This window comes from Python bivittatus, unplaced genomic scaffold, assembly GCF_059951505.1.
Source record: "Python bivittatus isolate LINGU-HERP-01145 unplaced genomic scaffold, Pbiv_v1 ctg000480_np1212, whole genome shotgun sequence".
Classification (NCBI taxonomy): Eukaryota; Metazoa; Chordata; class Lepidosauria; order Squamata; family Pythonidae; genus Python; species Python bivittatus.
Genome location: NW_028277075.1, coordinates 85,585,577 through 85,612,927, shown reverse-complemented (window position 1 = coordinate 85,612,927; position 27,351 = coordinate 85,585,577). Strand labels below are relative to the sequence as shown.

The 27,351-nt window shown below is 41.3% G+C and overlaps 1 protein-coding gene and 1 long non-coding RNA gene across 2 annotated transcripts; one reads left to right on the top strand and one right to left on the bottom strand.

Moving 5' to 3' along the window:
* On the top strand, positions 1 to 27,351 carry STEAP3 (STEAP3 metalloreductase). The gene is made up of 5 exons (XM_007425540.4): positions 1 to 155; positions 17,472 to 17,966; positions 18,797 to 19,324; positions 21,987 to 22,148; positions 27,017 to 27,351. The coding sequence occupies exons 2-5, from the start codon at positions 17,481 to 17,483 to the stop codon at positions 27,305 to 27,307; spliced, it is 1,467 nt and encodes a 488-aa protein (XP_007425602.1). The 5' UTR covers positions 1 to 155; positions 17,472 to 17,480; the 3' UTR covers positions 27,308 to 27,351.
* LOC148215062 (uncharacterized) lies at positions 11,485 to 15,228 on the bottom strand. The gene is made up of 3 exons (XR_015797186.1): positions 13,658 to 15,228; positions 13,364 to 13,511; positions 11,485 to 12,678 (listed from the first exon to the last, which is right to left on the bottom strand). It is a non-coding gene; the product is annotated as an uncharacterized LOC148215062 (long non-coding RNA).

Below are 27,351 nucleotides of genomic sequence, written 5' to 3'. Positions count from 1 at the left end.
ATCGCTCGTGGAGTGAGGCGGGGAAAGCAAAGGCGAGCCGGCGGGAGGAGAAGGGGAGGAGTCCAGCGCTTTTATTCCGTCGCCCTCCGAGCACCGCAAAAAAAAACTACCCATTTTCTCTTCGCTTCGCCGCCTCTCTTGGCCCCCGTAGAGCGGTGAGTAGGCAGCCTAGCCGGGTCGAGACCTCGAAAAAGCGCCCCTCGGGCTGGACTCGGCTTCGGTCGCGGCTCCTCGCGCGGCGGGGCTGCGTGGCTGGGTGCCATTTGCTGGCCGTGCGTGGAGGAGCACCGGGGGGCGGGGGGAGTGAGCGAGTGCCTGGGGGAGGGGGCTTGGGCGCTCGGCTCTCGTCCGGACCCCCGAGGCGCAGGAAAGGGCCCGATCGAGGGGCAACGCCGCCCTTGCCTCTTCCTGCCCAGCGAAGCCTTTCCCTTCCGTAGGTCCCTCTTGTGCAAGCCAGGCCGCCCCTTAGTGGGAAGTCCCCGCTTGGCGCTCTCCCGAGGCGAGGGTTCGCATCCAGCCCCCCCACCTTCGAGACACGCTTTGCGCGGCTCTGTTCCCGTCCTGATGACCGTTTCCCTCCAGGGAATCGTGGTCTCGACGTTAGCTTGCCTCTCCTTCCAGTTCCGGGCAGTCTCGCCTCTCGTGCTTCTATTTCTCTCCTTCTCCTCTTTGCTAAAGCCGAGGGGACCTTACCGTTTCCTATTTCAAAGGATCTTGTGTCGGAAAGAGTCGGTTTCTTTTTCATCTTCCCCGCCTTCCGGAAACTAATCGTTTGGCAGATACGTACAAGGCTAGAAATGATCTGTTCAGGATTAGATAAAAGGGGGCCGTTTACGGTGCTCGGCTTTCTGAAGTGTGTATAGGTCTGATCTGTGGTTGCCCGGCGCTGTTTAAAGCTGTAGCGAATGCCTCGTTGAATTGCAAACCAAACTGAAACCTGTTTGGGATGAATGGCTGTGTCGATAATTCCTTGTAGCGCTATTCCATCTCTTGCCTCTTCTTTCCAGTAAGTGCACATGGTTATTTTAATGTAGGTTGTGTTGCCTTGAACCACTCTGTTGTGGTCACCTTACCACAGCCGTCCACTTTGGGAAAAAAAACTTTTCCAGTAAAAAGCTTTACATTGCCACACTACCAATACAGTAGGTAATTTAAAAATACATGCATCTCTCTCCAAGTAGGTGCTTTCCCTCCATCCCCCTTTAGGGATATTAGTAAAAAAGCCTACTTGGGGTTGGGTTCTATTCCTGATGACTTCATGGACATGGTTTTCTTGGCAGCAATATGGAAGTTGTTGGTTACTGCTCTTTTCCAGGATTTTTTTTTTTTAACTTCCCAGTCTAACTTGCAGCCCTGTGATGTCCTGGTGGTCCCCCATTCAAGCATTAACCATATCCCTGTTATTTTTATTTTTTTTAATCAGCAAAGGACAGCTAGGTGCTGGCATCTGAGCAGGGCAGACATAAAATACTTAACTGCCTGACTGCTGGATTAAACTATTGTGGAGAGAATTATAGATATCAACAGTTATTGCATACCTATTGTGAACAGTTAGTGGATTAGAGTGGGAAGAGATGGGATTTCTCACCCTCTCAGTGAAAGTGATATGGGGAAAAGGATGAACTTTTGAATGAAGCACTCCATTGAGTCCCACTTTGCCTCTAAATGTTTTTATTGTGGCATAAACTGGTCTTCCCAATCTGGTAACCTCAGGATTTGTTGGGACTACAAATTTAGGCCAAGCTGGTTGGCATAAGCTTTCATGGATGGAAAGCTTCATTTAAGAAGTTTTTTAAAAATACACCATATGTTGTTCAGCCTACTCGTTGTCAGTTTCTCTGCCATCAATTCTTAAATGTTTCCTAACTTTCTAAATGTGATCATGAAATACAGTAAATTTATCAGTCATCAAGCATCTTACACTGCACATCTCTTGATAAGAATTTGCCCTATGTCTGTCAGTATCTCTTGCAAGCAGTATCAATTCTTAAATGTTTCCTAACTTTCTAAATATGGTGATGAAATGCAGTAAATTATCAGTCATCAAACATCCTTTACTGCATATCTCTTGATAAGAATTTGCCTTATACCTATCGGTATCTTTTACAAGCAGCATTTTTCTTTATCTAAACTAATGAATGAGAGTCAGTTTGTGTAGCGATTAAGGCACCAGGCTAGAAACCAGGAGACAGGGAGTTCTAGTCCTGCCTTAGGCATGAAGCCAGCTGGGTGACCTTGGGCCACTCACCCTCCCTCAGCCCTAGGAAGGAGACAAGGGCAAACCACCTCCGAAATGTTGCCAAGAAAACTGCAGGGACTTGTCCAGGCAGTTGCCAGGAGGCAAGACTGACTGGAAGGCAAAAAAAAAAAAGTTAATGATTAAGAGAGTGTACGTTTATATTGGTTGTCACACATAACAAAATGGTAATGGCCAGACTGTAAGTTAAGAGTGCAAGAAAAATTTTGGTTCTTGAATTTTTGCCTTTGTTTAGAAACTTGTATTTGTTTCAGAAACTTTTTTCTAAAAAAAAAAAAGGATCATAGCAATAGGGCAGATCTTATATCCTTAGTTTCAATGGGAGAAGGTTAAAAACAGCCTCATTTACTGAATTTTCCAGTAGTTCGTATCAGTTGGAAGGATGATGCATGTATTGATTCATTGATTCTAAATTTCAGTGTTCTTGAGAAGTACATTAGCTATTTTAGTACCTGCGACAGTAAGTGACGCTCAGCTTCCCTGTTAATATGGTTCCATGGTGACTCCTAATTATTTCTGGAACACTATGAAGTTTTCTCACCCAGCTCACTGCAGAGCGTAGCTCACATCAACTGCAACAGGGCCTGTACATAAGAACTTGTGCTGATTCTGTGTGGCCAGCAGACTTCAGGTGGAAAATGTCATACTATCTTCAGGATCTGCAAAGGTCCCTCAAATTCAGAAAAGGTGAAAATAGAGGAAAGAGTATCACGTATATTTTGAGTACCACCTGTAAGGGCAGAGAAGGTCAAAGATCAAATGCAACAAGTTGCTTAGTTGAAGGAGGTTTATGGATATATCCTCTGTGTTTCCATTTGTATTACACCCTCTAACATACACTCTCTTAACTTTTGTTCTGGCTAGGGCAAACGTGCGTTTATTACAGGAATGTGATCTTTCCTCCTAAGAACATTTATGTTGCTTTCTGAATGCAACATATGCCTTGAAATGATCCACTTCCTGGAGTGACAAGAAGGCCAAACAGGCTGGGAGAGGCTGTCACGTAGGGTGCTAAATTTTCTCAACCTTTTCTTGGTTTAAAAAAATTAATGTGATATTAAGCTTTATTGGGCTGATCATGATGAAGGTCAGTACTTTGATAGTGCTGTTTTGAAAGCCCTAAGTATATATATAGCAAAAAGTAAAGGAACAAAAAAAAAAAAACCCACCGTAAAGAGGGTCAATTGGACATGGAAAAGAGAAGTGTCCAGAGTGGACTTAATATTGATTTAATAGTGCATCTACATATATTTCCCAAGATAGACTATAGATTGTCCATAAAGGAGTACTTAAAATATTGAGATGAAAGATTCTCAAAGCATACTATAGCAGATTTAATTCAGCTTTTTGAAGGAAGGAAGGAAGGAAGGAAGGAAGGAAGGAAGGAAGGAAGGAAGGAAGGAAGGGAGGGAGGGGGGAGGGGGGAGGGGGGAGAGGAGAGGGAAAGGAAAGGAAAGGAAAGGAAAGGAAAGGAAAGGAAAGGAAAGGAAAGGAAAGGAAAGGAAAGGAAAGGAAAGGAAAGACCTCCCCCAAATAAAAGGTAGTAGCATAATCCATTGAAAACTCAGTGGGCGCTGAATACTGTCTTTTCAGGCTTGGCAGGTTGGGGGGAACCTTCGGGGAGAGGTGGCAAACCATGTAGTCACCAGAATTATAATACAAACCAAAATAGAAATCATGAACACATGGAACTAATTCTTGTCAGAGCCATGTTAAAACTGAATGCTGAATACCGTGTATTTTAAAACCTCTGTGTGACAAAATGTTGAAATTACACATTGCAAAAATAAAAAGAGAAGCTAGTTGTTCCAGATATAGAAGTTTTAAAACACACTGATATCTGTCTAGATGATACAGTGGAGTTCTGTGCATCTAATATGGAAATTCTACCGAGCAAGCAAGTGCTAGACTGTACTAGTAAGCATATAATGGAACAATGTTATGGTTTTTGTATCATAAATGGAAATGTAAGAGGCCTCGTACACTCATAGATAGATGGGCCTCTAATATCCCTATTAATATCTAAAAATATGTCTTCTGAAAGGGCTGAATGCAAACAAAAGGGTGGCATAACCTGATTTACGTGGATCTATGTATTACATGGATCCTTTGTGTAGGCTAATTGAGGGACTTGATGTTATCTTCTACTAGGGAGGCCTTGTTTGTCAAAGCAAGCTAATATTAAGTTATTGCAAAAAATGCAAGGGACAGGAAGTGGAGAAGACATTGGCTCCATGATTAAAGATGCAAAATTGCTTCAGGTTTTACCATACGCTGAGCTATTGAGATCAGCAGCTGAAAATACATAGGAGCAGCAGGCTTAAGAATAATCCAAAGCACAGAATCAAATCTACATATTAATCAAAAAAGCAAGTTACCTAGTTTCTTACTGGGTACTTGGTGACATTAACCACTTGCACAGCTTCACTGGAGATTAATCAATATTAAGATAGTTAGTGAATAACAATGGTTATTCCTGGAATAAGTCCTTGGAATCCAGTCACAACTTGTCTTAAAGCAGTGTTGTCCAAACTTGGCCACTTTAAGATGAGTGGACTTCAATTCCCAGAATTCCCCAGCCAGCATGGTTAAGTCCACTCATCTTAAAGTGGCCAAGTTTGGACAGCACTGTCTTAAAGGTAGCATCATATGGTATAAAATATTGTGTAGGACCTGAAAAAGAGTGGTTTGGATTTTGAGGGGGAGGGGTTTGTTTTTGGTGTTTCTGAGGACACAGATCATACCTTTCTTTGTCAATGTGCTTAGTGTGTTGAAAAGTAATTATTCTTTCTTGCAGTGATTCTATTTCATCCTCACAAATGAATCTTTCAGCTCTTTAAGAGTTGATTTTGTAATTTTTTTCCAGTCAGGTTATAAAATGTTGTATCTTCTATATCTGTGTCCATCAAACAGTGTTGCGTGTAAGTAAAAATGATTTTAAAAATTATTCCGGAAAGTGTTTAGTAAAAAATGAATGAAACTGCTAGACAAAATCACGTGGATTTTAGTGGTTCAGTGCCACCAGAAGGCGGATGGTACCCAGCTATGTATGTCTTTTCCATTTAAAGCTAAGGAAGCCTTTCAAAGGTCAAATTAGTGCCTGGTATTAGTAATGGGTTAGATGAGAGTAAACAAATGGAGGCTTAATGCAGTCAAAACAGGGTTGTTGTTGGTCATTTGCAAGGTGGAAGAATAGGGATTGTCCTTGTACTGGATAGGAAGACACCTTACAGTACTTGAAGAATTGGGTCTGCTGTTTGAATATGCCTCCGTTGACTTAGAAAGAAATGTGGCTAAAAGCTATTCAGCTGGTATCTGTATGTCTTTCTGATGAAGTGAGGCAAAGGTACATTTCGTATAGACAGTTTTAGTGAGCTATGTATGGCCCCACCTTTGAAAAGAAAGTTGATATTTCAGCTGTCCAGAGTGGCATACCCTGAACTATTAAGAATTTAGAGAAGTCTTTTTGAAAGCCTTCATTTTCAAAAGAGACTAATTACACATAGCAAGCAGTGAGACACAAAAGTGCTTGCTTTGTATAGGTATAAATAACAGGATAGAATTTAGATTTTTTTAAAAAAATTGTTAGCAATATAGGCTATACAACTAAGTCCTTGGGATTGCCTCTCGCAAAAACATTGTGGAAAATAATCCACAATGAGAATTCTGGAAAATGTTTTAGTTTGCAGTCAGCAAATATTTATATTAGTGTTAGATCATCAATCAGTAACTTCTATATTAAGAGAAAGTATTTGTGAGGCTGAAATCATGGCTGATCTGTGTAGGGTGAAAGGATACAGAAATTGGGTAACTGTAGCAAAAAAAAAAAGCAACAGGAGATATCTGTCATGTGTTACCTCCTATTAGGTATTAATAAGGGAGCTGATTTTTTTTACTGTCACTGGGCAAAGTTCCAAGAGATTTAACTTTAAAGAATACCACAGAGATGGGACTATAGATCAATTAAGGCTCCCTTACCTGATTACCCATAATAAGCTGGAGCAACTGTCATGGAAAATACAACCAATTCTATCTAAGTCTTTTCATAAGCAATGGGATAGGTAATTTTACAACAAAGAGTAGGGAGCAGGAAACATCTGAATTTCCACAAATCTCTTTTCCACCCAGTTTTATTATCTGATGCATCTAAGATTCCAGATCAGTTCGCATTTGAATTCAGTCCAACAGAAGCTTTCAGTAGTAAAAATGTCACTCTGAAAGCCTTTCTGGCTGAAGAGCAGAGTATAAATGCTTTAAATAATATATAAAAGGCAGAAAAATATGGATTGCTAGCTAGGTCCATATTATTTATTTATAGTCAGTTTTGCTGACTTTCCACGTAAAGATGGTGGGGTGGGGTGGAGTGGTCCCACATGTGGTTATCCTCACAGCAGCGCTGTGATGTAGGTCACAAATATTCTTTTTTGACAGCCACATCAAATTAATGCTGAGAGAAAGGGATTCCATGAAACTACTATTTCGTCAAAGACAAAACTTGGACCCAGGTTTCATAATTCCAGACCTGGCCCCTGGCATAGATTGCCTCTTGTAAGTCTCTGGTTCAGAAATGAAAGGTCCAAATTCCATAGCAAGAATTTAGTTAGAAAGGCTAAAATAATCGCTTGCTGATGGATGAAGTGGTGGATTTCTGAAATGGGAGAATGAACTATACTACAGTATTACAGACTTTAGGTAGGTGATATCAATTAAAATTGTTCTTTGCTGCAATGTTTTGCAGGGAGAGGTGAGGTGAAATTGTGTATTATTAGATTTGCCTGAAAGGAAGACTGGGTATTCTCTCCAAATAATTTAACTTTAAACTTGAAGAGTTTTCGATTTGCTGAGAATATGGTAATGGAAGCAGTTAAGGGTCCTTCCCCCGCATGGGGGAATTCATTTAAATTCATCCTTTTTCAGATTATTATCAAAAGCTCAATTAATGTTTTCCAGCAGTGATTTAAAAGGGCTCTTCAAAATCTAAAGAAAAAAAAGTATTTTGAACACTAAATGAAAGATGTCCAAGTTTCTATATCAGTATTAATACCAAGATAAGCAATTGAGTCAACTATGAAACTCTTTTGATTTTATTTTTTTTACTGTAACTTGCATCTCTTCATATTTTTTATCATTTTTTATCATTTTCTTCATATTGCTTTGTTGAAAACAAAAAAGGACAGTGATCATGCAAAACATTACAACAGGTCTTTTACTTGGATGAATGCTGCTTATTGATTACATAAATTAAGCATTCCATCAAAAATTTAGATAGCTTATATATTCTATTTAAATGACTGCTGTATTGTCAAAGGAATATAGTTGTCCAAGCCATAGTGATTCATCACAGTAAAAATTCATTAATAGTGATTTATAAAGTATCAGTTACCTGGATAAAGGAATATTTTCCAAAAGCATTTATTCCCCACCTCTTGTTCTAAGGCCACCTAAAATGAAATGGGTTAAGGAGATGGCCTATGAAAAAGCATTTTGGGGTAATCACCTTTGTGAATTTCTTGGCAATGAAAGATAGCAGCTCAGCTTTGTTTTTCAGGGAAAAGAAGTCACAGTAAGTTATTTTTCTTTGACCAGACAAAAAAGAGGAAAGGAGTCTAACTTTAAACATTTTAAGAAAAAGATAGTTTGGGCCTCTGTTAAGAATGAATGGCTTCCCTCACCTGTTGTTTGGAAGAGAAGAGAGACATAAGATTCTGGGAGAGAATGGCTGTTCCCACCCACTTTGGGCCGTAGTCCAGTTCATGGTTTATTCAACACACACACAAAACACACCCCATGACCCTCAACCTATTTCAAGTACATGGCTCTCTAAAAATATTTTTCCCAAGTGGCAGTTGATTGATTTAATAATTTAATAATAAATAAAGAATCTAATAATTATAATTTAATAATAATAAATAATTTAATAATTGAGAGTACATAAATTTATGAAGATAGACAGATAGAAAGATCTTTCTATATATGTTGAGGAGAAACATATACATTTTAAGCATCCATGTTCAATAGGTGTGTCCAGAATGACATTTATACATGTGAGGATATTCAATTGTGGGAATTATTATTAATACAGCTAATAAATAGTGGCCTTCACTATTTGACCTTCATGCTACAGTTTGACAGTGCTCTTTGTTGCTGTTAATTTTTTTAGATACTGAAGATCCAGTAGGAAAGTACTATCTTCTCCAGTGTTTTGCAATAAGATCCCTAGCATTCTAATGGCCAGGACCAAGTTCGGTAGATTAAGACAGACAGCCTAGTCAGTTCTTAATGAATAGTCAGCTCTTAACGAACGAATAAGGAGATGGCCTATGAAAAAGCATTTTGGGGTAATCACCTTTGTGGGAGTGGGCTTAGGCTTGCCCTTTTAGTAGAGAAATTCTGAAGGGAGTAGGACCCCTCCAGAGTCAGGATTCCCTATTGTACAGTGAATTGTAATTATAGTTAGGAACATGGTTTCCGTATTTCTTCAATCCTTTTTTGCAAAAATCAGGCAGTGGGGATGGAGAGATGTGTCTCTAGCTTTCTTCCATGTTTAGGTTTAGTTCACACAACATACCTGACTAGGCTAAATGGGGTTAGATAATTTGTGGTTCATTGTGCTACGAATCAGATAATTGTATTAAGCAATCATTTGTTTGGGCACAGAATGTTTTATGAACCCTGTTGCTTTATACCTTCGGTTTAGCATGTGTGAACCCAGCCTCAGAATTTCTTAAGTCCTGCCTAAGGTTAGGGGAAAAAAAATCTTGCTTCTCGTGTATGCTAACCTAGTAAGACCCTATAATTGCTTTGGAAATAGCCAAGCAACAATATTTTGCAAACAGGCACAGGAAAATAATTCAAGGAATGGATGAATGTATTTGACGGCCTAGTTAGCCCAATAATAATTATCTTTGAAAACTAAGCTTGATTTTGCTGTGGCAACCCATGGGGCTATTATAGGATTTATGATATGGTGTTGGGTGATAGAGTGGCTTTGCTAGGTAAAAAGGACCAGCTTGGAAGTCTTTCTGCATGAATAGGACCTCTAACTAGCCTTGTGTAGTCTTACCACAAATGACTTTTTGGTCCCATTTGCATGGCACGGTCATCTTTCAGGAGAATTAGTGGTAACAGAGATGATGTCACAACTTGCCAGCTGCTATTTAGAGGCAAAGCATGTTACGTCACAAATCTGAATATAAACTCTGCCTAGAAGAACAAATCAGCTTCAGAGGTCAAAATGCCTTTTTAAAAAGGTGCTGGGTGTGCACTCTGGGAATGGTGTTGAGCAGCAGCAAGGAGGGCTCAACAAGGCCTTTTGAAAAATAAGAGCACCCCATCTTTGAACAATGAATACAATTTGACTGGGACCAGAACTGGTTGCTAACTAATGATTACATCAGTTGACTAATGATTACATCAATCAATTATCCAAAAAGTCTGGATGAGCAGCCGTTTTCCTGTTGAGGGCTGTATTTTCTTGGGATTGATAGGGAGGGCATACACCATTGGTTGGGATAATGGCAAATATGGGCAGGATCCCGCTCCCCTCCCCTCCCCTCCCTCCCTTGTTCTTCCAGCACAAGGGGTCTGAATTAGTCATGGGGTGGGAGGGGGAGATGAAATTAGATCAAGGACAACATGAGGCCCTAGCGCAGCAAGTTGACCATCTCTCCAGCTAGTTCACAGACCACACGTATCATGTTTTCTCCACTAGAAAATCATGTATTTCGCTTGCTTGTAAAATGTGACTTCCTAGAAGCGGTGCAGAATTTAGGGGAAGGACATGTAGACTGCTTACTGCCCTTTAAAAAGCAACAAGCAAATGTGCTGAAGGAGCCTTTAAGTGATCAGTCATTAACATCCTAGGCAAAGAAGCAGCCTCTGTGTGCCAAAAGCAAGCTCTTGTGTTGTATCCTGTTAGTGCTTTGTTGTGCCTGTTCACTTGCTAACAACCTTGCAGATGGCTGTGAATCTGTGTTGCCTACAACAAAGCATTTATGGTTTTAATCTGCAGATTTAGCAAAGCCTGTAGAAGAATGATTCAATTCCAAAGGGATTCAGTAGCTCTATTAGTGCAAAAGAGAACGATGAGTGTAGGCTAGGGAGCTTCATTGGGTGGGTCCTAGGCGGTGGGTCTTCTCTGCTGTGGCCCCCACTTTATGGAACATCCTTCCCCCTGAAGTGAGGCTGGCTCCGTCCTTTTGACTTTCCGGAAGTCCTCAAGACCTGATTGTGTCATCAGGCCTGGGGTCCCCAGGGGACTGGTGAAATATTGAGATGGCTCCAGTGTAATTAACACCTGATCTTTGCCTAATCTCTTTTTTATTCTGTTTGAGTTTTGTGCTTTTTATAAATTTAAAGTTTTTAATATTAATAACATTAATATCGGAGGGGAAATCTTTGGTGGGGCTGGAGGAACGGAGCTCAAATCTTCAGGATTTGAGCTCCGTTCCTGCACACTGCCATGTCCCCTCTACATGTAACCTTCTTTGCCGGCAGAGAAGATTGCAAATGGCAATCACATGATCGTGGGGCACTTGGCAACCGGTTGTAAATGCGAGCCGGTCTTACATATTGTTTTTAACTTTGTACGCTGCCCAGAGTCACTTGATTATGAGGTAGGTGGCCATATAAATATGACAAATAAATAAATAAAATCCTTGACTCTTACCTGCTTCTACAAAAGCAACTATATATCCAGTAGGTTATACAATATGCCTTAAACTTGGATGTTCTGCTCTAGTGAGAAGCAGCATTAGAGAGTAAACTACCCAATACTAGGGTTTCAGTTATTGGAGTACAGGTAGTCCTCGCTTAACGGCCATTCGTTTAACGATGGTTCAAAGTTACGATGGCCTTGGAAGGGGTGCTTACAGTGGCCCCTCTCAGTCACATGGCCTCATTTCAGGTACTTGGCAACCAGCTCTCATTTACAACCGGTTGCCAAGTGCCCCACGATCATGTGATTGCCATTTGCAATCTTCTCTGCCGGCAAAGAAGGTTACATGTAGAGGGGAAATGGCAGTGTGCAGGAACGGAGCTCAAATCCTGAAGATTTGAGCTCCGTTCCTCCAGCCCCACCAAGGATTTCCCCTCCATCCACAGAGAGGAGGGCAAACCCTTTGGCGGGCTTTAGGAACATTTGAGAGTGAAAGGACTGTCTGTCAGGAGGATTTCAGCTCTACCCAGAGCTGAAACCATCTGGCAGGCAGCCATTTCACTCTCAAAGAGCTGCCTGCTGGGAGGATTTCAGCTCCGTGCTGAGCTGAAATCCTTCAGCAGACAGCTTTTTAGCTCCGTCCGCTTAACGACCTGGGAGATCTTTTAAGGACCACAACCAGGAGTGCCTGGATTGCGGTCGTTGAACAAAGCAGTCACATGGGCATCTCACTTAGCGACCACTTCGCTCAATGACCAAGATTCCAGTCCCAATTGTGGTCGTTAGGCAAGAACTACCTGTAAACAGAAAGTGTGTGTGTGTGTGTGTGTGTGTGTAGCACAGATGTTTAATCCCAGTAGTATTTGTTATGCTGAGTGGATTGCACTAGGATTTAGTTAAGCACCTATGCAATATAGGTGAGCTATATGTGAGGATTTGGGGAAGTTTGAGTGTATGGAGGTGTGAAGGTGAGTCTCCTTTCAGTCAGGTTTGACTCCTATCCTGGGGACTCCATGGACAAGTTGACATTACATTCTTGTCAATATCAAAAATCTTGCCACTTCTTGATTTTCATTTAACTACTCAGTCTAACCTACAGCTTGTCATTTCCTGGTAGTCTCCCATTCAGGAACTAGCCAAGTATGAACCTGCTTAGCTTTCTTTCAAGCTAGGTTGAAAGTACTTGGTCACTAAGGCATGCCACCTCCTGTTATGGTAAACCTCACAGTTCCAAAGCCATCAGAGAAATTTGCTGCAATCCTGCCTCAGTAATAATAGCACTTTGAAAGACAAGGTCAGAAGATAGAGGCAGGACCACACCCCCTTAAGAGATGAACACGTGAAATACCTAATATGTAAGATTTAGCAACAGTAATTCAAGATTATGCAATCTTACAGAATACAGAATAGTTTAATGGCCAAGTATAAAATATATACAAGGAATTTGTCTTTGGTGATGAATCTTAAACCAGAAATTGTTATCTTCTGGGTTTTGTTTGAATTTAGATATGTAAAAGATACATTAAAAAAAAAGTAAACTCTTTTTCAAACTGAGGTGATCCCCTGGTGGCTTCATAGATGCATCCATGTAGTTTTCTTAGCATTATAGAAGTGGTTTGTTGTTGCCTTCTTCCAGAAGTTTTTAAGACTTCCCAGTCTGGCTGACAATCCTTAGATTCCCTGGTCATCTCCCATCCACATAACAACCAGACCTAACTCAGCTTAGCTTCCAAGTCCGGATAAGATGAGCCAAGTGTTGGACCTGCTGAGATTTAGATGCATACCATATACTGTATGTTATTTAATACATTTGAATTTGATCAGTTATTCTTATGGACAGCCCATGCCCCATTTTTCTAGTAAGAAAACTTACACACTGAAGATTTTTAGTGAAATTAGTATATTTGCATAAGCAGTGTTTGATAGATCTCATCTATGTTCTTTTAAACTAATCTGTTTTTCTGAACTTGAGAGTACATAGCAAGCAACTACTAAATAAGTTAGTCATTGGTCCCCTAGCCTTTCCAAATTCTGTTTATCCTGATGGCCTGTTGGCTCCAAATCTATTCAAAAATCCATGGTCTGTAGGTGTGTGTTTATTGCGGGGGGGGAGGGGGAGGACCTGCCTCTTCAAATGCTAGAATTTGTGTATTTTCACAGTTCAGAACTCTTGAGTCTTACCATTCACCTAGTAAAATTTTTGATGTACATACATACATGACTTCTGCTAATGCTACCAAAGTTATCTGCATTTTTATCAAATAAGGGAAGGACCTCTCAGATGCTCTCCCCCATCTGTCAACGGGATGATACTGATGAGGCTCATGACATAGCAAGGGAGAACCCAGAATGAATAATTGTCAGCAACTCCCACCCCATATCAGTAGTTAGATGTGAATAATTCTCTTGCAAGGTACAATCAATTAAGAAATAACTGTAGCGAACCTTACTTTCTCCAACTAGCTGGGAATTCTGGGAACTGTAGTCCCAATGCATCTGGTGGGCATCAGCTTGAGGAAGGCTTTCTTAAGTGATGTTTCACCAGTGGATCTTATATTCTTGTTGAAGCTATACAAGGGAATTGTCAGGGATTCTCTGCTTTGAGTTTCATTGTGAGATATAAATAAAGTAAGATAATAGAAGTTATTTATCAGAGTATTTCTCTCCTTCTCCTTCCCCTTTTCTCTCTTCCTCCCCACAAAAATGGATAAGTCATTAAACTAATTTTCAGTGGTTCCACATACCTCCTAATAGTATCATGGGAAAGCTTGCAAATAAATACTGCAGAGTTTGCCATCTAAGTTTAAAAGGGTCTATCCATGTCATGGAAATGCCACGTTTCATTCTTTTTTATTGTATAACGATACAGCATCCATTCTTTTCGTTCAGAGAAGCTGTTCTGGTTGCTGCTTCTGTTCCCTTGTATATGGTAATCTGGTTTCTTTTATTGTGTGTCCAAATAACATGCTTGCTAGATGCTGGATGTTGTTGTCTTCCCTCTTTTTGTTCCAACAATAAGGAGTTGCAGATTAAAATGCCCTGAAATATCTACTGCATTGCATAACAACAACAATAAAAGCTTAACTCTCCAAAGTTGTTTTACTTTTATAAAGACTGTTTTGGCTACCTTGCTCCTAGTCTGTAATTATTTATCTATTTAAAAGATTTTAGACTGCCATTTAGAATAAAACCTCCCAAGACAGCTTCCTGTATATGTATTTACAATAAATAATGAACTGTGAATTTTTAAAAGCATAAAACATTATAGCATTAAGAAAAATAATTCAGAAAAGGTTAATAATTCATAATATGGTTCACTAAAACAATAAAATAAATAAATGCAGCTAGAATTGCATAGTACTTACAGTAGATAAAGAAATAATAAACATACAGATCAGGAGGCTTTAAAAGCCTAGTACGGGGATGGAGCCCTGCATATTCCTATAGAACTGAATTCCATAAATGCCCATGCCTTTCTTCTTTTCCTTTACTTTATCTCACGTTTTCTTTTCCTTTTCCTTATAATTTGTATTTTTCATTTTCTTTTTCATTTCTAACTTTTAACTTTGTAATTTTAAAATTTCAATAAAATATTATTACATAAATGCGGAGACACCACTGAACCGGGCCCTTCCATTTTACCTGCAGAATAAATATCCTTACTAGCAGGTTTCAAGGTACTTTTCTTGTGTGTGTGCCAGTTTCTGACTCCTGGTGACTGCCTGGACTTGTCCTTGCAGTTTCCTTGGCAAGGTTTTTCAGAAGTGGTTTGCCCTTGCCTGCTTCCTAGGGCTGAGAGAGAGCGACTGGCCCAAGGTCACCCAGCCAGCTTCATGCTTAAGGTGGGACTAGGACTCATGGCCTCCCAGTTTCTAGCCTGCTGCCTTAACCATTACTGCACGCCAAACTGACTCTTCAAGGTACAATACCAGTATTTGAAATAAGGCCTGGAAATGTACTAGCTAAGCATAAATGATTATGATATAGACTCCAAGTGCAACTGCCTAACCATAATCCCAAATCCATAACAATTCCCATTAGTTTCACCTCTCTTCAGTTTTAACTAGTTTTTTAACTAGTCATGGGTCAAAGCCCATACTCCTATTAATTTTGGGACTGTTCTTAAGGTGTTAACATTATTTGTAAACATATTTTGAAAATTGCATTTTGAAAAACGGAGACCTTAATCCATGTATCTGCAGCCCTCAGAGAAATAAATTGTGCAAAAGTAATATCCCTCCTATCTGTGTCTTACCATTGAAGAATTTCTCCAAGACCAGTGCTAGCTCTCACTGCCTGCCAACACGTCAGGTCATTTTTGCTATTCCTGTGACTGGAAAGGAAGGAGAAGTGACTGCAGTTAGAAATTTTGGATTAAAAAATCAGCTTGCTCTTCCCCCAGCAGTATGAGTTCCAAACAGAATCAGACCAAACTGTACTGTTACATCAAGGAGGAAGTCATTTTCATTGGATTTAAGAGTTGGTACCAATTTTGGAAAGCAGCAACAAGTCTGTGTATCTGAGAGAGACTGACTTGCCACAGACGAGCCCTGCATTTGAATCAGCAAAAATAAAGGCTTAGCGGACCACCAATGGTGCCTGACTCACCTGTTTTAAACAGCTGTACTAGACCACACTGCTTTATAAAGAATCTTTGTACAAGCTGGCTTAATCATGTTGAGTTCGTGATAACACAGTGATTAAAACATGTTCTTAGTTAAGCCCACCATTAATTACAGTCCGGACCTAAGCTGGTCCCTTCCTTTAAAAATATCCTTCTTTTGCTTCATTCTCAAATGGCGTAATGGTTCAAATTTAGATGTATTGCATCATCCATTGCCTTGGCCTATCAAAACAAAAACGCAATGTTTAATTTAAAACTTTGCAAATCTTCCCTTGCTCATTTTGAATGGCAGTTTGCAAAACACAGGTGCCAGACTATAAAAAAGACTAGGGCAGTTCCTTATCCATCGGGAGAACTTTGAGGCATTGCTGGTTCATGAGAGAAATATCAGGTAAATTCTATCTTGATGTTACTGAATATTTATATATCTTAATTTCACAGACAGATGCCGTTCTGTTTGCTTGATGTCTGAAGTGGACAACAAGTGGCCCTCCAGATGTATTTAGAATATAATTCCCATCATCCCTAGCTAACTTGTCCAGTAGTGAGGGATAATGGGAGTTATAGTCCATGGTCATCCAAAGGGCTACACGTCAGTCATGCCTGCTTTAAGGGAATAGCTTTTAGCAGTACTTTTAAAAGGAATTTTTGAAATAGAGCTCAGACTGATCTGTTTTTCAAGGTGGTAATTTTGTTCATTGGATTAAAAAGATTGTAATGTAGAAATGTTTCTGCCGTAATTACAGGAATGGCTTCTCTGGTCAGAGGTATCAGATTAGGGAATGCTATTCTAATCTATATTTAGAATTTAGAAATATTTATTCCAGAATAAAATAGATCAAGAAAAGAATTTGAGATTTTGTATTAAGATATGACCAAAACAATAAGCGCTCTTAGACAATATTTTAAATAAAGTAATAAGCATAGAAACATGATGAAATGTAATTCTCATGAGCTAATTCTGGAAACGTGTAATATTTTCTAACTCATACTTATTCAAGTACTAAAATAAGTATTCTTTGTTAAGCATGAAGGATTGTATATTTATTAAAATCATATTAAGACTTGCTTTCAGAGTGGAATTTAGTTTTTCATGAGGAATAATACTAAAGGTTTGGAAGTAAGATTAAATAAAGTTTGCAAGTAGGTGTGTGGTCCTTTACTTAATGAATTAATATCTCAAGTAAAACTCAGCATTTTAATGACAAATGCATTCAAAGCAGGTGGAGTGGTCCAGGATCATGTAACATCATGGAGTGTGGCTTTGCGGAGGCCACTTCCCATTAGCAAAAGTGACCCCCCCCCAATCCATTTCGCACGCAGGACAAGAAGGAAAGCTGTTTTTCCTCTCTCCTAGCTCGAGAAAAGTGTTCAATGTGCTCAAGGAAAAAAGGGAATTGTTGGTGAAAGTGGGCAGGGGTTGGGAGCGGCCTTGCTCGATGGACTGGTCGTCCTCTGTACTTGAAATATAAGAACCTGATTGTGGACAGGTGTGTAAGAGAGAAGAAGATGGTGGGGGAGCAACTTTGTCCATGTCCCAAGTCACATTGGCTGGAGGGACCTGTTTTAAATTTTATGCATCCCATCAAATTATGCTCTGGTCCTGAGCAAGGAGTCTAGCAATTCTTCTGGATTAACTATGAGGAGTGGGTTCTGGAAGCCTTTACAAATGGAATTCTGAAGCCTGTTTTAATTGTTTAATAATTAGGCTTATAACATTTAACCCTTCACATTGTACTGTATTACTATATGACATAAAGAAATTATTCTGGATTTTTTGTGAGATGCTCAGGGAACCTTCAGCGTGGGACTCAGGAGCTGTACATAGTCAATGAGCAAGTAAATGCCTCTACCTTCATAAAAATGACCAATGCGGGGTGTGTGTACCATTTTTAGTTCAGTCTTTGATGTGACCTTGTGTTTATTTGCTTTAGTTTTACGGGATGCCAGGAGGCGACATGGCAAAACCACTGCTAGATCATCAGAACGCGGACAGTAATTCAAGCCTGGCCCCGGCTGCTGAGAGCAGGACAATTGGGATTCTGGGAAGTGGTGACTTTGCACGCTCCCTGTCTATGCGCCTGGTCTGCTCAGGTTTCAAAGTGGTGGTTGGAAGCCGGAACCCGAAGCGCAACGCGAGCCTCTTTCCTTCAGCAGTTGAAGTAACAGTCCAGGCAGACGCCATAAAGAAGGCAGATATCGTCTTTGTGGCAATTTTCAGAGAACACTACACCACACTCTATGACCTCAACAGTGAGCTTTCTGGCAAAATACTGGTGGATGTTAGCAACAATGCTGAAATAAATCATCACAAAGAATCAAATGCAGAGTATCTAGCCTCACTCTTCCCAGCCTGCACTGTGGTCAAAGGATTTAACGTCATTTCATCCTGGACCTTGCAGTCAGGTCCCAGAGATGGGAACAAGCAGGTATGGGCTTCTTTCTCCCGTACGTTGTGGACATACCAACACCTGTGAGATTCTGAGCTTCTCGCATCATATGACGTCTTAGTTTGTTTAACCAGTTTCTTGAGTAAGCTTCAGACCCAGACAAAGTGCATCAGAGTCTGGCATGTGTGAATTTAGCTTGAGAAAAAGGGGAAAGCATGACTCACTATCTGGGCAATCAGCATGCTTGTAATGAATGTCTGTGAATTATTTTACCACACAGATGGTTGCAGTCTTGCACATAGTTCAGCACCTCGAGACCTGGACGTCAAATTCTGGTTGGCCTTGTCATTGAGATAGTCACGATTGTAGAAAATTATGATTGGTTAATTAAAATTCATATATTCAAGTACTTCAGTACCTTTTTAAGATCCCTCACCAGAACCCCCCTGTTGTTCATAATGGTTCACTGGGGGGAAAAAGCTTATTCCAGCATTAGACTCAGTTATCGTGGGAAGAAAAAGCATCCAGGAGCAGGAAAAAAAATCACTGCTGTTCCTGCTGCTGCTGTTGCCATTAATTCATTCATTCGTTCTCATTTATATCCCATCTTTCTCCTCTAAGAGCTCAGAACAGCATATAAGTGGATTTCTTCTCACTTGACTCTCAGGTAGGTTGGAAAGAGAGTCAATGGCCCCAAATCACCCAGTGAGCTCCAGGGTTGAATAGGAATTTAAAACTGGGCCTCTCTGGTCTAAGTCTAAAACCTTAACTACTAGGCTACACTATGCTGCTAAGATTCCTTTGATTGCAGCATTGCCTTGGATTCCTGGTCACAATTTCCCAGTTGTTCCCTCCTCCTCTTGTTGCAGGTCTTCATTTGCTGTGACAACCAAGAAGCCAAGCAGGCTGTTGCTGAAATTGCTCACGCCCTGGGCTTCACCCCTGTGGACATGGGTGCCTTGTTCTCAGCTCGGGAAATAGAGAATATTCCCCTGAGGCTCCTCCCTGCCTGGAAGATTCCCGTCTTCTTGGCCCTGGGTCTCTTTCTCTGCTTCTACACCTACAACTTCATCCGGCAAGTCTTACATCCGTACATTCGAGAGAAGAAGAACAAATTTTACAAGATCCCTGTGGAGATCGTCAACACCACCTTGCCTTGCGTTGCTTATGTCATGCTGTCCCTAGTCTACCTGCCTGGAGTGCTCGCGGCCATCTTTCAGCTGTACCACTGCACAAAGTACCGGCGTTTTCCTGACTGGCTTGACCAGTGGCTGCAGCACCGGAAGCAGATAGGCCTGCTGAGCTTCTTCTGTGCAGCGCTGCATGCTGTCTACAGCCTTTGCCTACCCATGCGTCGGTCCCACCGGTATCTGTTACTCAATGAGGCGGTCAAGCAGGTACGGCACTCCCAGGTTGTTGGAAAACTGACTGCTTACTCCTCCTTGCATTGCATGGTCTTGGAAGTCCTGTGGTTAGTGACCTGGCTTCACTGCATCAGTCCAAATTGCCTCAGTCCAGCAGGAGGCAGCCTTGTGATGGCCGGTGGGCCGTAGTTCATATTTTGCAGCGATGGAAGCAGCAGTGAGTGGAGTGGTGATACAAAGTGGGGAGGGTCAGAATTTCATGGGAGCTGGTTCTTAGTTTTTGGAATGAGAGAGTTTGGAGATTGTTATTTTAGAAAACAACAAAAACATTGAGCTTCTATTAGGTTTAACCCTACAGTTTTTGAATGTTTTCTACCTCAGAAGGGCTTCCTATGGTTAGAGAAGCTGAAGGCCACATTCAGCCATGAGAGCTTGGATTGCCCACCACTCACTCACTCCATAGTTGTAATGTTTGTGTATTTAAAAGATACAAAATTGGGGTTCTTTCTGGCACTTTGTCTTGATTAAGCATGCTGTCTTATTTAGAACCAGCTGAGCTTTGCAATGTTAAGAGGTTTTAGTCCCTTTTCTCTCTCATTTTCAGTTTAGCAAAAATTCTGTGGCCATTCTTAGTTTCTATTCTATGTTCCACAGAACTGTCCACTATATTCTAGCTAGCTAAGGTTTCCAAACATATCCCAAAGGTAGGCATGATTAAGGCCTGATGATTAAGAACTAGAAGAATTAGCTCCTGAACCCAGCCAGCGTGTGAGCTGGTAGGAGGAAAGCTGGATCAGAAGGCATTGCCAAAGGTGAACTTGATTCCTGACTTTCCTGTGCCCTTCCGAGGGTTGGAAAAGTGGTTTCTTTCTACACAGAAGTCAAGAGGCTGTGCCCAACTACAAAATCCAAGGTGTGAATAAATTATTTCTATGGAACACTTTGACAGAAGGATGTCATTCCAGTTTTTAAATTGGCATTGGTTGTTTCATAGATTTATTGCTTCATCAATCAGCCCAGGCCAGCACATACAGATTCTAAACTTGATGAAGTTCCATTGAAGCCAGTGGACCTCAGTTCTGCTTAAGTAAGTGAATATGAGATGCAGTGTAGAAGCAAGCTTTTTCATGCCATTCTAGCTTGCCTGCATTATCTTTTGCCCAACTGCCTTTCTTTATTTGCTGCTAGGAACACAATACCCCCACCCCAGCTCTTAATTCCACTCATGTTTCTTTTTGGTGATTATTGTAAATAAATCTCAGGCAAGCTTTCCTGGCCGGTTTGTTTCTTTTCTTGTGCTTGTTTTTTTTCCCCCCGAGCTTCATGAGTCACATTGATTTAACAGAATAAATGGAAGGAGCTAATTTGTAATATAGTACAAATCCCATTTCTGTTCTTTTTTTTTTTCCATTAGCTGAAGACTTCTCTCCTAAATGCATTTAAACCAAATCCCATTAAGCCCCTGAGCAGTCCAGCATTCAGAGAGCTATGCTTGTGGTCTTTGCTTGAAATTGGAGCTGCTTTGCCATGTTAATTGTATCCTTCAGTGGCAAAGTGTGGTTTGATCTTCCAGGCGCCAAGTTCCTGGCACATTCCTCCAGAGGTTGGTGAGAGATATGGGTGTTCTGTTTTCTTCCGGCCATACTTCAGCAATATTGGGAAATCATAGTTCAGTGGCTCGTATACATGTGACTGGGTTTAGAATAATAGTTTTGTTGCCAATCCAGCTGTGAGTCTCATCCAGGACCTACATGTGGCTGTAAGTGGGATTGACTCATTTTAGTGGTACCAGATGGGACATGAATGAGAAGGTAAGTGGAAGACACAATCCTGCAGCAGACTAACTCACATGTGTGCTTTAAGCCACATGTGGCCACCAGGAAAAGAAATAGACTAAATCTTGCTGGTGGAAACAGTTCTGCCCAGCCCTAAGCCACATGCACAGTTACAAAGCTTGACTGAGCCCTGAAGCTTTTCCTTTGCACACTCTTTTTTATACCATGGTGTACAAATGCTGGTTGGATTGATACATGTACTTCTCTAGGACAGTCATTTCTAAACAGACTGTGATCCAGAAATGGTGTTCCATTCAGCCTACGGGAAGCAAAACCCTAAGTAAAAAATGTCAATAACTGATTTAAAGGAAGGTTTGGAAAGACAATACTAAAAATCCAACATATGCACATACGGTGTACTACATTGAAAAGACAGGTGAACGCTCATTTTATCCAGTATAAGGAGTAGGTAGGAGGGAAGCTGTAGCTGATTGCCAGTGGTGCAACTGAAACATCTGCTCCTCAGTTGTGGGAGTCAACCAGGTGCCAGCTTAAACTATTTAAACTTCACTATCTTTAACAAATGATTATAAAACAGCCCCACACTATAAAAGCAATGTGAAGCTGCCTAGGGCAGCGGTATGGGCTGGCCAGAACTGGCTGTCAGAAACCTTGGGAGTATTCCTGGCTAGGAGAAGTTGCAGCTCCTATTTCTGCAAGACAAATGGAGGCTAGGAATCAGTATCTGACCGGTAGAAAGGTTGGCTGGAGAGCAGGCTTCCTTTGTCCAAAGTTTCCAGATATCCTGCAGCTGGCAAACATTATATGGAAATTAATCCCACCCTTGGGCATTATTCAGTTCACCACCCTGCTTCCTCTTTCTTGGTTTATTCAACATGCCTTTACCATTGTTCTTCCAGGTGGAGAAGAAAACAGATGCCTGGGTGGAGGAGGAAGTCTGGAGGATGGAGATTTACATCTCTTTTGGCATCATGGCTCTGGGCTTGCTCTCCTTACTTGCCATAACCTCACTTCCATCCATCTCTAACTCTCTCAACTGGAGGGAATTTAGCTTTGTTCAAGTAAGTGCTACAGTTCAAGGTCTTTCTCCAGAAAGAAGTAATTCTCAGAGCTAGACTAGCGGTTAAGGAACAGTTGTTCGTAGGTCTGTTCAGTATACAGTACTGTGCAAATGTTTTAGGCAGGTGTGAAAAAATGGTGTAAAGTAAGAATGCTTTCAAAAATATACAGTATATTGTCATTGTTTATGTTTATCGATTTACAAAATGCAAAGTGAGCGAACCGAAGAAAAATCTAAATCAAATCAATATTTGGTGTGACTACTCTTTGGCTTCAAACCAGCATCAATTCTTACACTTGCGCACTTTGTACACTTGCACAAAGTCAGGGATCTTGTAGGATTAGAGGCAGGTGTATGATTAACCAGTTGTACCAAGCAGGTGCTAATGATCATCAATTTCATATGTAGGTTGAAACACAGTCATTAACTGAAACAGAAACAGCTGTTTAGGAGGCTTAAAACTGGGTGGGGAACAGCCAAACTCTGCTACTAAGGTGAAGTTGTGGAAGACAGTTTCATGTCACAGGCCATACACCATGGCAAGACTGAGCACAGCAACAAGACACAAGGTAGTTATACCAGCTCTTTTGAAGAAGCACAAAGAAACAGGCAGCGTTGAGGACTGTAGATGCAGTGGTTAGCCAAGGAAACTTAATGCAGCAGATGGAAGATGCATCATGCATACTTCCCTTCAACATCAGAAGATGTCCAGCAGTGCCATCAGCACAGAACTGGCGGAAATTAGTGGGACCCAGATACACCCATCTCCTGTCCAGTGAAGTCTGGCCAGAAGTGGTCTTCATGGAAGAATTGCGGCCAAAAAGCCATACCTCCAACGTGGAAACAAAGCTAAGCAACTCTATGCACAAAAACATAGGAACTGGGGTGCAGAAAAATGGCAGCAGGTGCTGTGGACTGCTGAGTCAAAATTTGAAAGATTTGGCTGTAGCAGGAGGCAGTTTGTTCACCGAAGGATTGGAGAGCGGTACAATAATGAGTGTCTATAGGCAACAGTGAAGCATGGTGGAGGTTCTTTGCAAGTTTGGGGCTGCATTTCTGCAAATGGAGTTGGAGATTTGGTCAGGATCAATGGTGTCCTCAATGCTGAGAAATACAGGCAGATACTTATCCCTCATGCCATACCATCAGGGAGGCGTGTGATTGGCCCCAAATTTATTCTGCAGCAGGACAACGACTCCAAATATACAGGCAATGTCATTCAGAACTATCTTCAGTGTAAAGAAAAACAAGGAGTCCTGGAAGTGATGGTTTGGCCCCCACAGAGCCCTGATCTCAACATCATCGAGTCTGTCTGGGATTCCATGAAGAGACAGAAGGATTTGAGGCAGCCTACATCCACAGGAGATCTGTGGTTAGTTCTCCAAGATGTTTGGAACAACCTATCTGCCGAGTTCCTTCAAAAACTGTGTGCAAGTGTACCTAGAAGAATTAATGCTGTTTTGAAGTCAAAGGGTGGTCACACCAGATATTGATTTGATTTGGGTTTTTCTTCTGTTTGCTCACTTTGCATTTTGTAAATTGATAAACATAAACAATTACAAATATATTTTTGAAAGCATTCTTACTTTACAGCATTTTTTCACACCTGCCTAAAACTTTTGCACAGTACTAGACATATAAAGGGATTTCATGACTATCCAGCCTTGTTGCTAAACAGAGATGAATCTCTCTTCTGTGGCAGACCCGTTGGAATGGAGAGCCAACATGCTGATGATGCCCCCAAGAATAGGGGTGGAATACCTTTGGCTCCACCCTACCATCACAATAACACCTGAAGGCCAGTAGCTTTTACAGGGGATCTCCTAGCTGCAAGAAAATTGCATAGCCCTGCATTAAATAGTCCTAAATAAGTTAAGTTCCACCCTGTGCTCTACGCAAGATAGAAACTAGGGCCCAGAGGCTCAAATCCTCACATGATGTTGATGATCAACCATCTAGATTTTGTCCAACTCGAGGCAGCATGCATACATAATGTTCCCACTTCCTATTTTCCCTTCAACAACCACCACCCTGTGAAGTGGGTTGGGCTGAAAGAGTGTGACTGGCCCAAAGTCACCCATCTGGATTTCATGCCTAAGTGGGGACATAGGCATGAAATCCTCTCCTTTCTGAACAGAGAGCACCATAATAATGAGAGTTTTACAACTTTATAAACTCTTTTGGCACTGAGGTTGGCTATTTCAGTGCATGGCAAAATTCATGTCACAAAATGTACCAAGAAGATCCTGTAGGAAATCTTGACAATTTCACTGGTTTCAAAAGACACATTGGTTCACTGCAACCTTTAGCTGACATACAGTGTGCTGCTGTCATAAAGAAGTTGCAGGCATTAGCCAGGACTGAAGAAAATAAGAGACAGAAGGGGATACTGGTGAATGAAATTGGTTCATCCTGATGAGAGAAACAAAGAGTTTTGAGCTCCACAGAGCTGTCTCATTGTCAAAAGAGATACTAGCAAGAAGCTGCTCCTGCACTTTAATGGGAGAGAGATTTAGCTTTTATGGGAAAAAGACCAGAGCACTGCAAAATCACCCAGAATATAAATAGATTTTCCTGGTTTTGAAACAAGTCCTGGTTTTCTAGCAAAACCAAACGATGTCTCCGCTTGCTCACCAATTACCTCTGTACATGCACTTAGGTCAGTCTTTCTGTTTCCTCCTCTGACGTGGCTTTCTGGGCCCTTGTTCTGATTATAGCACTCTTGTAATAAGCCAGAAAGGCAAAATCCTTTCAAGGTCAATGCTGATGACTCCCTCTGACAGGTGAGGAACCTTTCTGCCAAATAGCCTTGCACACTTTCAGGGATGGCTGCAGTACCACTATGTGTAATAAGATAATGCGTAATTGCTGAAAATACTGTGATCCATTCAGGAAGGATGCTTGTTGAGTCCCCTTACCCTAAGGCCCTGGTTTTGTTCTGATTATGGGTTGCTGAATAAGCCACAATGGCTGGACTCACCTATGGTACTAAGGCATAAGTAAAGGGGAATCCATATATATATATATATATGGACAAGTCCCTGCAGTTTTCAAGGCAAGGTGTTTCGGAAGTGGTTTGCCATTGCCTCCTTCCTAGAGCCAGAGCCCAGCTGGCGAGCGCAGGAGGCAGGGTTTCCATTGCTTCACGCCTTTTTCGGGCGTGCGCAGCTTCCACGTTACCGGCAACTGATCCTGTCTCCCATGCAAGCACCGCCAGCATTTTTCCTCCCACCAGGGTGAGAGTACCCATTTCTCTACTCACATAAGTTTTCGAGCTGCTAGGTTGGCAGGAGCTGGGGAGGAGGCAGGAGCTCGCTCTGCTGCGCGGAGCTGGGCTCGGACTGCTGAAGTGTCGACCATTTCTGGACGGCAATTTTCAGCCTCATTAACCGCTGCGCCACTGCGTCCTCCTATGGTACTAAGGCATAAGCAAAGGGAAATCCATATATATAAATTTGCTTAAATTTATAAATATAAATAATAGAGAGGAACTCATGTCCCTCTCCAACAAAGGGTGATCCTTCTGAAATCTTTGCAATGGCTGAAGCTCTGCTAAAATACTACAACATCACGCAAGGGCTCCAAAGTTATTGCCCCACGTAAGTATTTGCTTCAAAGTACATGTCGGGTTGGGTCTGAAGGAAGCTGAGATGACTTTGAACTAAGAGCCCCATCTGTTTGCTTAGCTACATATTCCTGCTATGTGCACTTTTGGGAAGATTTACGGCACGGGGGTTGGTGTCATGTGAATGTTTTCAGCCATGGCAGCATCAGGCCTCCCAAATGGTAATTGCTTGCAAACCAAACAAGTATTCCATATTACCAGTTGCTGCTGCTCCTAAGTTATATTTGCTCAGTCCTCATTTCCAGAAAAAAGCTTACAATGTCTCTTTTGAAAGAATGAACTTTCTTCCTTACTCTTCTTGTTTAGAACAGTGCTCCAGCAGAAAGGCCAAATCCTCGTATTACAGTTCAACACGGGACAAAATGCTTTAATACCGTATTTCCCAACCTTGGCCATTTCTGGGTGTGTGGATGTCAACGCCCAGAATCCCACCGCCAGCATGACCATTGATAAGAATTCTGGCAGTCGAAGTCCATACACCCGGAAATGGCCAAGGTTGGGAAACACTGCTTTAATACATGTCAGTGCCTTACACATTTACAAATTACTATTTTAAAAGTCAAAACAAGCCATATTTGCAATCTAATATATCATTTGGGACACTGACAGTCCCTGACTGTGTCCTCGCAAACACAAATATAGGCCTCCTTCCCATCTTTGGCTGATGAGGAAAGAGTTGAGGCCAACATGTTGCTCGATCTCCATCCAGTTTGAAGCCCACCACCCATTCAGCTGCACCAAACTGTACTAGGGTATAAGCTATAACTCAGTCTTTGGAAGGGGCAGAGCTAAATTTTTTGCACCCATTTTGTGCTCAGTTTGGGCATTTGGGTTAAGAATGGTAATGGGATCAGATTTCCTCCCGGAGCTTTTCAATTCTCTTTATCACTATTATTTTTCAAAACCACATTGGGCTGGCAATGCAGGTTGTCCACCCTGATCTAAATGACTGAAAAGGGCTTGACTATATCCTAATAAAATTAACAGTTACATATTTTTTCATTAGTTTCTGCAGGAATTAACATGATTACCTTTCAGGGTCATTCTTCATGTGCAATTTAATGGTTTGTGTGTTTACTTAGAAATGAATTCCGTTGAGTCCAACGGATTCAGTGCTAAATATCTGCACTGAATCAGGGTTGAGGCCACGTAAAGATACAGATACTTAAGTATGTTTGCAAGTATATTAAAGTTAGCATTGCAGAAAATAACAGGTTTTCCTCCTCCGTGGTTTTTTTTTTTAGTCTACCCTTGGTTTTGTTGCTCTGGTGATCAGCACACTCCACACCTTGACTTATGGCTGGACAAGAGCCTTTGATGAAAACCAATACAAGTTTTACCTGCCTCCCACTTTTACCCTCACTCTCCTGGTACCGTGCACCATAATCCTAGCTAAGCTCTTTTTCCACCTTTCTTGTATGAACCAAAGACTGCAGCGCATCAGGAACGGGTGGGAGAGGAGCAGGTATGTCAACTTCACTTTGCCAAGAGCATCTGGGGAATTTTCCAGTGGAGAAAGCAGCAGCACTGTGTGATGCTGAACTTCTGTTTCCATTACAGTTGTGAAGAAGCATTATGA